Here is a 12,905-nt window from a genome sequence, read left to right on the forward strand (position 1 = left end):
CCACAAAAATGTCAAGTGCAAAAATGCCTGTTTCAAGGATGCAAGAATATCAAAAATCATATGTGGGCATAAGAGAAATGAGTCCAGAGATTCGTTGGACTTAAAACAACATACTACTAAAAGTGTTTAATACAAACACATAATCAGAATGGATGAATAAATTGAAGTTATACTGATATATATTTTAATAACAGAGAGACACACGTATCTCAGATCTCTTAGAACAATCTGTCTCCATACAAACATGATTACAAGTTCACAACTACCCTCTATATTACTAAGATGCATTATTTATCATATAATAGGATGACATATGACTACATTAGTAAGATACATTATTTATCATACTATAGGATGACCTATAAGTAAGTACTTAACAACATTTATAATAAGAACATATAACTTCTAGTAACTATTAGAAATTGTCTCACAGATTACCTCCATTACCTTGCAAGAAGCTGCTCAATCCTCCAGTTCTTTTATATTTCCTTGCCTCTTCCACCTTGAATGAGTATGGAATATCCATGGCTTACCAGTCTCATATCAACAATTATCATATACATTGTGTACTTCTTTCACATACACCATTTTGCAGTTACAAAGACAAAACGCATACCTTTGATTTGTGTCTACTAAAGCAGATAAACGTAAGGTAAATACATTCAACAATCACAGGAACTGTAGAATCTTTGGTTTCTAACCATAAATATGATTTACCAGAATCAATTTTTCTCCAAAAGCTAAGTCAGTGTAACTTGTCCAGAAGTATAACATAAATGAGTTAAACAAAATGTCAGCAAAAACCTTTGAACTCGTTAGACCAGCAGCATTAGAGGGAAGTAACCTTACCAGACTGCTAGAAATATCGACAGAAATGAAGGAAAAAAGCAATGAAGCAACAAAATATTTATCCCGTAGAATTGAACATTTGCAGATCTTCAAAAGCACTACAAAACTTCCAAGTAAACGATCTATATTAGCTTTCAAAAATAAATGGCACAACAAATGTTAGCGCCAAGTGCTAACTCACATCTTTATGACAAACAAAAAAATTCAATCTTCCTCAACAGTTATAAAGCTGGCTAGATTGCTTACAGCAGCTATATCTCGAACAAAATCATTACTGCGCAACATTACTCTCATTAGACTTGATATCACCGAGTTCGACTTTAGCCAAACCAAGCTCCTCCTCTATCTTGGTCCAAACTTTCACCACATTAGCAGGGAACTTCTTCTTCATTGTCCTGATCATTTCTTTTGCTTCTTTCACCTTTGAACTCTTCGCCAAACCATGAACCAAGTACTTGAGTGTATTGACATCCGGAATCTTGTTTGCTCTCACACTTTCTCTGAACACTTTATACCCCGTCTCGAACTGTTCATTCTTACACAAATAGAATATCAAAGTTCTAAAAGTTGAAGCATTTGGATTGCACCCCTTTGTCTCCAAATCCTCATAAACTTTCTCAGCTTCATCCATCATCCCATTCCTACAGTAACAAGACATCAAGTAATTGTAACTGATCGTGTCGGGTTTTAAGCCTACATTGCTCATTTCCTCAATCAAAACCTTCACTCCTTCAGGATCACCACCCTGAAAGTTCATAATCTTTACATTGTAAGCACCAACATCCGGACCGCAACCTCTCTTCGCCATCTCATTCCAAACCTTCTCAGCCTCATCACACCTTCCTCCCTTGTACAATGAGTTCAATATGGTTGTGAAAGTAACAGCTGTAATTTCAACACCTTTCTCTTCCATTTCCTTAAGTTTCTCCATTGCCAATTCAGGCTTCCCCATTTCACAGTAAGACCTGATCAATACACCATATGAAACTTTGTCAGGTAAGAATCCATGCTTCTTTGGCATTTCATCAAACAGCTGGGGAACGCGATCATAAAATTTGGAGTTCACACAAGCTGAAAGAAGCACGTTGAACGAAACTGCTGATCTAGGGGTACCTAAATCGTCCATTTGAAGATAAGTTTTAAGCGCCTGATCAAACATTCCAGCTAATCCGTACGAACGAATAATAGAGGAAAGGAAGGGTTCCTGGGTAATTTTTTTGTCATCCTTGTGAGACTCGAGAAAAGCTTCGATGTCGGAGAAACGATGGGATTTAGCGAGGCGTTTGACTGTGTATTCTTGTGCATAACGGGAGGATAAAGGGGAAGTGTAATGGTTAGAAACAGAGGAGTAAATCTTTAGTGCTTTGTCTGGATCGTGCTCAGACTTTAGCTTGGATTTTGCTTTGGAGATAGAGATGGTCGCGCCGGCTATTGAAGAAGCAGCGGCGGTGGCGGTGGTGGCGGCGGCGGCGGCCGAGGTTGAGAGGTGGCGCGCCAGGCGCAGGGAAATGGAAGAAGACATTAGGGTTTTAGCCGGTTTTGGGTAAACAGTGAAAGGTTTTAGGACGGCGGAAGGTTGCTGGGGTTTATTATGAGAAAATGAGAATCTTGAAGCATTTAGAGTGAGTTAAAAAATAAGTAATATCTTTTTTCAAATTTTTCTCTTTGTTACAAATCCACTTAATTGGGTGGATGTTTCTATTTTCCTAACGTAATATTTTATTAATATATCACTTAATTAATGTCTTTTAACGTAATTTGTTTAGTATTGTAAACGGATGATTTTACACACTTGAAAAATTAAAATAGTATTCTCCACTCTATACTTCCATCAACATTTGTCTATCATTATTGTTTGTGTATTTTTATACTTTCTCTCGTTTTATAGCACATTATTAGCACGAATCTCTAACCAACTGAGACCTACTTAATTCGAAATTAGTTCCTAATAGTTAATCAACTTTCTTTTAGAGTCAGGTATACATTTATGTGTATATAACATCTCTAATAGGACTTGCATAAATTTTTTATCCGAATTTTTATTACGGCATATATAACTTGCTTTAGGTATCATTATGATACTTTACTGAGCATAATAATCATTGGGCATAATAATCATTGGGCATAATAATCAATAAGTTTCAAATATATATTGTTATGTTGTTTTGCTACTAATTTATAACTCTAAATTTAATACTAAGCAATATAAATGATAGTTAGAATACTCGTAAGTATTTTCTTGTCATACATTTTATTTGTCATAAAAAAATATATAATATTGTATTAAATTTAACTTGAAATTATTACTAAACTTTGATATTAATTGAAACTAGTAATAAATACTTTAAACAAGTAGAAAATATATTTAACTCTTACGTTCCAATGCTTCATAAGTTTTTTTTTTCTAACATTTATGTTCATGCATATGATGTATTTTATACTCATCCATTACTTTACTATTTAAAGTATTAATTTGTCATTTATAATAAACAAACCAACATCATAATATTAACTCAAAATTATTTTATGATAGTTTTCATCATGTCAAATTTGTCAAAACTTGAATTTGTGACACTTGACATTTCTGAAAAGAATTATTTGTCATGGGTATTTAATGTTGAAATTCACCTTACCGCTAAGGGTCTTGGCGATAGTATAATCAAAGAAAATACGACATCAAGTCAGGATAAAGCGAAAGCTATGATTTCCCTTCGTCATCATCTTGATGAAAGCTTGAAGGTTGAATACCTAACAGTGAAACATCCACCTGAATTGTGGATAGGTTCAGAAGGGAGGTATGACCACCTCAAGGCAATTGTATTACTAAGGGCTCGTTATGAGTGGATGCACTTACGATTTCAAGATTTTAAAATCGTAATTGAGTATAATTCTGATGTATTTAGAATAACTTCCCAATTGAAATTATATGGGGAAAAATAAAAGACGAGGACATGTTGGAAAAGACACTTACTATTTTTCCATGCCTCTAATATGATATTACAGCAGCAATATCGTAAAAAAAGTTTTCAAAAATACTCTGAACTGATCTCATGTCTTCTGGTGGCTGAGCATCATAATGACCTTCAAATGAAAAATCATGAAGCTCGTCCTGCTGGAAGTGCTCCAATACCGGAGGCACATGCGATTGAAGCACATAAACAGTCTGAAATAAGACAAAATAATTGAGGCCATGACAATGTGTGCGGGCGTGACAAAGGCAAAAGATGATATGATATTCGTTGAGGTGCTGGTTATTAGAAAAGGGAGAACAATATAGATTTTCAAAATAATCCTTCTAAAGGAAAGATCGATCACTGTCATCGTTGTGGCCTTAAAGGTCACTAGAAAAATGAATGTCGGGCACATGAGCATTTTATCAGGCTGATGCCTTCTCTTCTAATGCCTGGGTAGAGTCACATTTGACTCTCAAAGATGATATTCAGGCAGGATCTTCTCAAAAATATAATAAGAATATTAAGGCAAACTTAGCATTGAAAAATGATGCTTTTAATGGGCTCAGTATATTACTCATCTGGAAGCTGAAAATTTTTTGTGGATCACAACTAAGATTGATAATTGAGCTAGGAAATGAATAATGTTTTTATGTATTTTTAATGTCTTAATTAAAATTTATGTACTTAAAATTTCTTTGTTAAATTGTGAACTTCTTATTATGTATTTTTATTCTTATTAAGATAAATAAAATTTCTCAGTCTTCAGTTGGATCTAAGATGAGTACTGGAGATATGTGTCTTCTAGACAGTGCCACAACTCATACGATACTAAGAGAAAAATAATATTTCTCTCATTTAATAATGAAAAGGGCATATGTTAATACAATATCCGGTAGTACCACTACAACAAAAAATGTCACTAACGAGAAAAAATTTGGTCGTTAACAGTTCAAATTCTATCGCTAAATGTCAATAACGACAGTAGCGAATTCGGTCTTCGCCCGTTGTTAAAAGATCTGTTGTTAAAAGTTTAACATCGGGGTTTCTTTTCGATCATTAACAGTACATTTGACGACCATACAAGTTCCTGTTGTTATATACCCTTTTTTGCTCTCGGGTTTTCCCTTAGTTCATGTGTTCTTAACGACCAAATTTTCTATCGTTAATGGTCATTTCATTATTTGATATCCATTTGTAAATAAGCTTTGAAAACTCCATTTGAATTTGCTATTATACAAAAATTTATACTAGTGAATAATGTCAATTGTTTCATACATTCGAACAAAAGAAAATATACTTAACAATTAAATTCATATAAAATTTTACTTATATATAAAAAACTAATTTTAAAATAGACATTATATTCAAGTTGTATGAAAGATCTTTATCAACTCCTCAATAGAGATAAATTGTAACATGTATAAATGAAGGAATATTGATTGTATTGAAGTGTTAACCTAATAAGGGAATACATGAGAGAGATATATAGGAGATATAGGAAGGAATACTAATCTTAATAGGACTAGGATTAAAGAGTACTAATCCTAATAGGACTAGGATTAGTACACAGTAAATACTAATATTATTTAATATTATTTATTTAATACTATCTGTTATTATCCCCCCTCAAGCTGAGCTGAGCAGAAGCGAACGGAAGCTTGGAACTGAGGTAATCGTGTTGTCGGCTCGGGAGAGGCTTGGTGAGAATATCAGCCGGTTGTTCTTCAGTGGGTACATATTGCACAGTCATGGTGCCGGCCTGAACTTCATCGCGAACAAATAGACAATCGATATCAACATGCTTCATTTTGGTGTGTAGGACGGAATTCTTGGCCACACAGATGGTTGATTTGTTGTCACAATAGAGAGCAGGAACAGTGTGAGTGGCGCGGAGTTCGCGAAGAATATATGTGACCCACATGGTCTCAGCAGCGAGAAGAGCAAGGGCGCGGTATTCAGCTTCAGTCGAAGACCAAGAGACCTTGGGTTATTTTTTTGTACACCAGGAGATCAGGTTCAGCCTCAAAAAAATGAGAAACCCCGATGTAGATTTTCTGTCATGTTTATCATTCGCCCAATCTGAATCTGAGAACCCCCGAAGCTCCAAGTCCCCGGGTCGAATGAGTAAACCACGACCAAGAGTGCCAAAATTGTACCTGAGAATGCGTTTTAGACAATGGTAATCATGTTCACTTGGTTGATGCATGCGCTGAGCAACTCGGTTGACAGCAAACTGGATGTCAGGACGGGTAATGGCCAGATACTGTAGAGCCCCAATGAGGCTGCGGAAATGCGTGATATCGGCAAAGGGGGTGTCGACTCCATTCGTAGACGAAGAGACTGCCATCGGTGTTGGTTGACTGGTGCATTTTTCCAGTCCAGCTTTCTGCAACAGATCTCGAGCATATTTTGACTGATGAAGAAACAAGCCGCTGCCAGTCCGAGAAACCTCCATTCCCAGAAAATAATGTAATGGGCCAAGGTCCTTCATTTTGAAGGTAGTATGCATAGCTCGAGTGACATCCTGAATGAGAGCTACAGTAGAGCCTGTAATAATGATATCATCTACATAGACAAAAAGAATGACTGTACCGTGTGCTGAATGTCGAGTAAACAGACTCGTGTCGTGTACGCAACAGGTGAAGTCGAGTCTCTGGAGGAACATTTTCAGATGTGTGTACCAAGCACGGGGGGCTTGCTTGAGCCCATACAGAGACTTCTGGAGTTTGCAAACATGTTGAGGGAAGCGGATATCAACATAGCCCGGTGGTTGCGTCATGTAGATAGTTTCATCAAGCATGCCATGAAGAAAAGCATTGGAAACATCCAACTGATTAATGAGCCAATTGTTGCGCACGGCGAGTGATAGTACTAGGCGAATGGTTTCCTGCCGAATAACAGGACTGAATGTCTCGGAGTAATCAAGCTCATACTCCTGATTGTAGCCTTTAGCAACCAAACGAGCCTTGTACCTGGAAATACTGCCATCTGCATTGTGTTTAATTTTGTACACCCATTTACAGCCCACTGGGTGCCGCCCATGGGGCTTAGGTACAAGAACCCAAGTTTTCTGATCAGTCAAAGCCTTAAACTCGTCATCCATAGCATGACGCCAATAAGCATTTTTTGAGGCAACGGAGTAGGTTGTTGGTTCACTATCGGGAAAGGGTGTATTTGGTAGTATGGTAGCCTGAAAGGTTTTGGGTTTAAAGATATCGGCTTTGCCACGGGTTAACATGGGATGAGTATTGGGGGGTGGCACGGGCGGTGGTGATTCGGGGGTGGCCGGGAAGGACCCAAAACGGATCGGGCTAGAGATGTTGTGTGTATGGGGTGGTTCGGGTTGGTTGTGAGTGTGGGTGGTGGTTGCGGGTGTATTGTGGGTGACGGTCGAAGGGGTGATGAGGGGTGGTTGGGTAGTGGGTGGAGGTGTGGGGGAAGGTGGTGAGGGACCCTGTGAGTATGTTGGAAAAAGAGGAAGGACGCCAATGAATGATGTATTTGTGGAGGAGGAAATAGACTCGTAGGGAAACTCATTTTCGACAAATTTGACATGACGAGATATGTAGACTTTATGAGTTTGTGGGTCAAGACAGCGATAACCTTGGAGGTAGGATGATAGCCCAAAAAAATACAAGGACGGGATCGGGGTTGTAATTTGTGAGTAATATGAGGGCGTAGCCAAGGGTAGACAAGGGTAGGCAAGACACCCAAAGACGCGGAGGTGGGTATAATTGGGAAGTTCTTGGTAAAGGAGTTGATAGGGTGATTTGTTGGAGAGGGTGTGACTGGGCATTCTGTTAATGAGGTAGTTTGCGGTGGCTAGAGCTTCTACCCAAAAGGAGACAGGGAGATGAGATTGATGTAGAAGAGTAACCACCATTTCAATGAGATGGCGATGCTTACGCTCAGCCACCCCATTCTGTTCGGGAGTGTATGGACAGGAGATTTGATATATAATTCCCAGGGATTACAGAAACTGGCCAAAGATGTTATTTACATATTCCTTTTCATTGTCACTTCGAAAAAGTTTAACATGAGAATTAAATTGTGTTTTGACCATTTTTTCAAAAGTGACAAAGGTGGTGTATGCCTGTGATTTGTGTTTTAGTGGGTACAACCAAGTGTATTTTGTAAAATCATCCACAAAATAAATATAATAGCGAAAATCAGCAAATGAAGGAACAACAGTAGGACCCATAGGTCAGAATGAATAAGTTGAAAAGGTGCAGTTGTACGCTTCTCAGATAAAGTAAAAGGTAATTTATGAGATTTAGCAATTGAACAGGAGTCACAATTGTTTACATGAATGGAAGAAAAACCTAATTGAGACATTAAAGAATTTATTTTTTGAGTAGACGGGTGACCCAGACGACTGTGCCACAACAGACTGTGGCTATCAGCCGAAAGAGCCACCGGAGCCACAAGAACGCTTTCTGAAACTGGGTGGGCAGACGAACTTGTGCCAGGAAGAACATACAGACCATGCTCACAGGGGCCTTGAAAAATCACCCTCTTGGTAGTATTGTCTAGGATCTGAAAATCATTAGAGGTGAACAAGAGTGAGCAATTATTGTCTTTTGTGAATTGGTGAACTGAAAGGAGATTGATTTTAATAGAAGGGACGTGGGTAAGGTTACCCAGGTGAAAGATAGCGGTGGGGGTTTTAATGGTACCCGTGCCAGTGTGAGAAATATTAAGGGACTCACCGTTGCCAACAGTAATACCATTGGAGCCATGATATGGATTTGGAGCGTTAAGCTTGGATAGATCAGAAGTAACGTGCATGTTGGCCCCAGTATCCAACAGCCATTCAGAGGAGGGGCCGGCTTGAGATACATAATTGGCACGGTTATCACTATTTCGGCTCTCCTCATACCAAAACCAGCAACGAACAGCGGTGTGTCCTGTTTTCTGACAGATTTGACAAGTTGGACGATCCCGCTCGTAAGTGCCCTGCCCTCCGCTGAAAGATGACTGCCCACCGCTGCCGAAGGAGTGCAGGCTGTTGTTGCTGTCGTGCTGCTGACCGTCGTATGACAGACGACTGCCCTGCCAACCGCCGCGCTCGCGGCCTCCGCTGTTTCTGCCGTAGCCGCCGCGACTCCCCTGCCGGCCGCCACCATGCCCCCCGCGATAGTTCTGGCTTGCGATGAGGGCGGTGGTCGGCTCCATAACAGCGGCTTCTCGGAGAAGAAGTTTGCTCTCCAGATCCACGTTGATTTCTTCACTTTTTATCCACGAGGAGAGAGTAGCCAGGTCAACGGGCGTTGGACTGATGTGAACCGCCTGTTTAATGGAGGAGTAAGCTGATGGGAGCCCCCGAATGACGCACATGATGAAATCTTTTTTGGGAATGATTTCGTTCACTGTGTCGAGGGCTGTGATGATGGTGGAGACCTCGTCTAAATATTCCGCCATAGTTTTCGTGCCTTTGGTAATTGTGTGGAGATGATCACGCAATTGAAAAATATGAAAGTGGGAAATTGATGCATAGCGTGTTGCGAGGGCCGTCCACAGGGCTGAAGCAGTTGTGTAGGATCGGACGTGTTTCTGAACCGTGAGAGAGATGACCGCAATCAAACATGATCGGATCTGGCCATCCACGGCTTTCCAGGCGGTATGGGCCGGATTGGTTTTTTCTGATTTGTCCGTGGCGGTGATGACTGCCGGCGGCGGTTCTGTGCTTCCATCGACGTATTTGAGAAGGTAGTTGGCCTCTAGGGCTGTAAGAACGGTGATTTTCCATGTAGGGTAATTTATGTCTGATAATTTTTCGGGAATCAGGGCATGAAGATGCCTGAGAAGGAGTTTAACGCCAGAAGGAAGTGAATCGAGAGGATCCACCTCGGTTGTCATGGCTGCCGCCGCCCAAGAGAAGAGAGGGAACGATCGGTGCCCTAAAGAGAGAAAAAAAAAACCTAGAGAAAAGAAGATCTAGGTTTTCTGGCTCTTGATACAATGAAGGAATATTGATTGTATTGAAGTGTTAACCTAATAAGGGAATACATGAGAGATATATATAGGAGATATAGGAAGGAATACTAATCCTAATAGGACTAGGATTAAGGAGTACTAATCCTAATAGGACTAGGATTAGTACACAGTAAATACTAATATTATTTAATACTATTTATTTAATACTATCTGTTATTAATAAATAATAAGATATTGTGTTTAAACCAAGTCTCTTATCAAAGTAAAAGAACTCTTCAACTTTATCTTACATGGTATATTCTTGAATGACAGATTCTTCATATTCAAATTTTGACTTGTTAAAAAAGAAATTTAACAGTTTAGAACAAGAAAATAAACTCGTAACCAAAAAAACATAAAACCTCAAGATATTTAATAAAAAGGATGCAAAATATTGGAGTTTCTAATAAAAGCACGTGGATTCTTCTAATTCATTAAATTTAGAACATGAGTTCTTATAATTTATCATTGCTACAAACTTCAGTAGAAACTTTAGCAGCTGTATCTTTCTACATTCCTCTTGCACAATGCATATTTGATAAAATTCAAGGCTAGCTGGGTGTTCTTATACAGAATATTGTCCAGTAGATCAATATTACAACAAGTAAGAAGGAAAAATTAGCTACTGCATTAAGTTGTCGAGATACCCATAGTTAGTATGATTGTTTAGATGCTCTAATTAGCAAGGCCAGGGGCTGTCAAGACCTTGATTTTCCTTGTTCTTACATTGCTCTTTTGGTAATAATATCTGTTATTTACCAACAATAAAAGATAAGAATTTTCCTCTCTACAAGATGGCTTAAATCAAAATACAAGATCCGTTAAATAAAAATTCTTGTGAACTCTACAAAAACTAAAGTAATATCTCCCAAGCATTAGAAGGGAGATCAAAAGATATTTGTTTAACAAGTTCGAAGGCTTCAACTAACATCCCTGATCTCCCAAGGAGATTAACCACACTATAGTGTTCAGCCTTTGAAATTATACTCCACTTTTTCTCCATTGATACAAAGAAGCTCCTAGCCTCGTCCACTAATCCAGAATGAGCACAAGCAGTTAGGACACCAAAAAAATATTGCATGACCTGTTACATATCCATCTTGAATCATAAGAGAAAAAAGATTGAGGTTTTTTTAATCGAACCATGACATGCTTATGCTACAATCATGTATTTCATGCAATTGTGTCTTTTTCTCTTCATATTTTTGAAAAGTGAAAAAGCTTCATATATATTTTTTGAAGGGTCACTACTCCAAAGTTCTATACACTCAACATATTTGGAATGCTTAATACACAGATTTTCCAGAATAATTTGCCTCGAGCAAGTTCTAAAAAATAGGCTAGTAGAGCTATGAAGGCTATTATTCGAATTTGAAACTTAAGTTGCAATAGACTCCTCAAATTTGACAAGGTACTAAGAGAATGCCCCAACAATTCGTGAGACTACTGAAATGCATAGTGCACATGATCAGTGGAAATTAATCTTGAAGAAATTGTCAAATATAAAACAAGGTTTGCTTCTAATAATCTGCCTACACCCATACACTTGTTCAAGAGGATGATATAAACTAATGAATTACTAAGACATGGTGTAACCTATGGAGAGAAATCAAATCTACCACTCTCAACGACCCAACTACTCTGTTCGGTACTGAAATTTTCTCCAATCCATAAGTAAACAAAAAAAGAATATATCTTCCAAAAAAAAAACTCTTTTTTAGGTAGGTTCAGCACAAAGAATTGAAAAAATAACTCTAGTAAAGGAATTCAGTTAGCTTTAGGCCACAGTTAAGCTCTTTTTGTATTTTATATTTTACTACTGGTATCTGCTTTTGATGTACTCAGATAATTGAAGATTCTTAAACAAATCGATGAGTATAACACATATAAAGATCTTCCTATAGTTCTCAATTTCAGTTCTTGATCAGATGACTCTTCTTGCAGGTTGTCCATAATCAAATTCTCAATAGACAGGTGTACATACGATATCATCACATATTTAAGAGGATTTCTTCTGAAAATAAAGAAATTCGGTGACAAGAAAAAACTTACCTTGATGAGAAGAACAATCTAAGACTATGTAGTCTAAGAAATGAGCAATCTTGATCAGATATAAGACATGAGTAGTAACGAGAAAAGACTATAGCTCTTCTTTTAACACATGTCACTATTTAATATATTTCAAACTTTATGCAATCTACTAAATTTCCTCTTAAATATATAATAATTAAGAAAAGAAGATTATGTAATACTTAACATTATTATAGAGCAGCATCTAAAAACATTAAGGACCTAAATAGTACTTCATCATCTGATATCAGTAAAAAGTAGCTAAAGTAGCAACTAGTCAACATGTGTTAGCAACAACTTAAGTCGACAATACTCGAGGTGCTATAATACTTTTCTCATATGCGAAAGCAAGCAAGCAACATGTTGTAAACTTTATTTTTTTTAAAATATATCATATTGGAGGCACTAAGCAGAAGCTACAAAATTGAGGCTAGTGGCAACAATACAAGATACATGTATACACTACACTATAGATAGAAAAAATAGTAAACATTCTAATAAAAAGTGAAGAAAACATAGCATAGTACAAGAACTTTCATTCACGTTACAAAATACTAATTGACAATACATTCTCATTATCGTGACAAAGCATTCCATGAGAGGGGCTATGACTGCTTTTTGTGGATTGAATCTCACAGTAAATTATGGTTCGCTGAGTCATCATTTGATTGGTTATTAACTACTCATTACGGAACTTCAATTTCCTTGCTTAGTTCCCACCCTGAAGGTGTAGGCATTAGCAAATAAGAAACTCAATAATTAATATTTTAATATTGTAATTAACGAAGAAGGATCTAATAAGGGAATATTAGTAACATTGTAGTACTTTTTAGCCAAGGTTTTGTCCAATTGGGTTTTCCTGATAAGATTTTTAATGAGGCAGCACTCAAGGTGTATTACAAGATGTATGTACTTTTTTTCATTCACTAGATTTTTTCCCACAGGATTTTTCATAGTAAGGTTTTAACGAGACACATTACTATAATAATCCAAGGGGAGTGTTACAAATCCACTTAATTGTGTGGGCATTTCTATTCATCTACTCCTAACGTAATG

At 37.6% G+C, this 12,905-nt stretch overlaps 1 protein-coding gene across 1 annotated transcript; it reads right to left on the reverse strand.

The window, feature by feature from the left end:
* Positions 1–956: 956 nt before the first annotated feature.
* LOC101263784 (small ribosomal subunit protein mL103 (rPPR7)) lies at positions 957–2,552 on the reverse strand. Its single transcript, XM_004233464.4, has one exon. It carries the CDS (start codon positions 2,369–2,371, stop codon positions 1,121–1,123), a length of 1,251 nt encoding a protein of 416 aa, XP_004233512.2. The 5' UTR covers positions 2,372–2,552; the 3' UTR covers positions 957–1,120.
* Positions 2,553–12,905: the final 10,353 nt, after the last annotated feature.

The sequence above is a fragment of the Solanum lycopersicum genome, chromosome 2 (assembly GCF_036512215.1).
Source record: "Solanum lycopersicum chromosome 2, SLM_r2.1".
NCBI lineage: Eukaryota > Viridiplantae > Streptophyta > Magnoliopsida > Solanales > Solanaceae > Solanum > Solanum lycopersicum.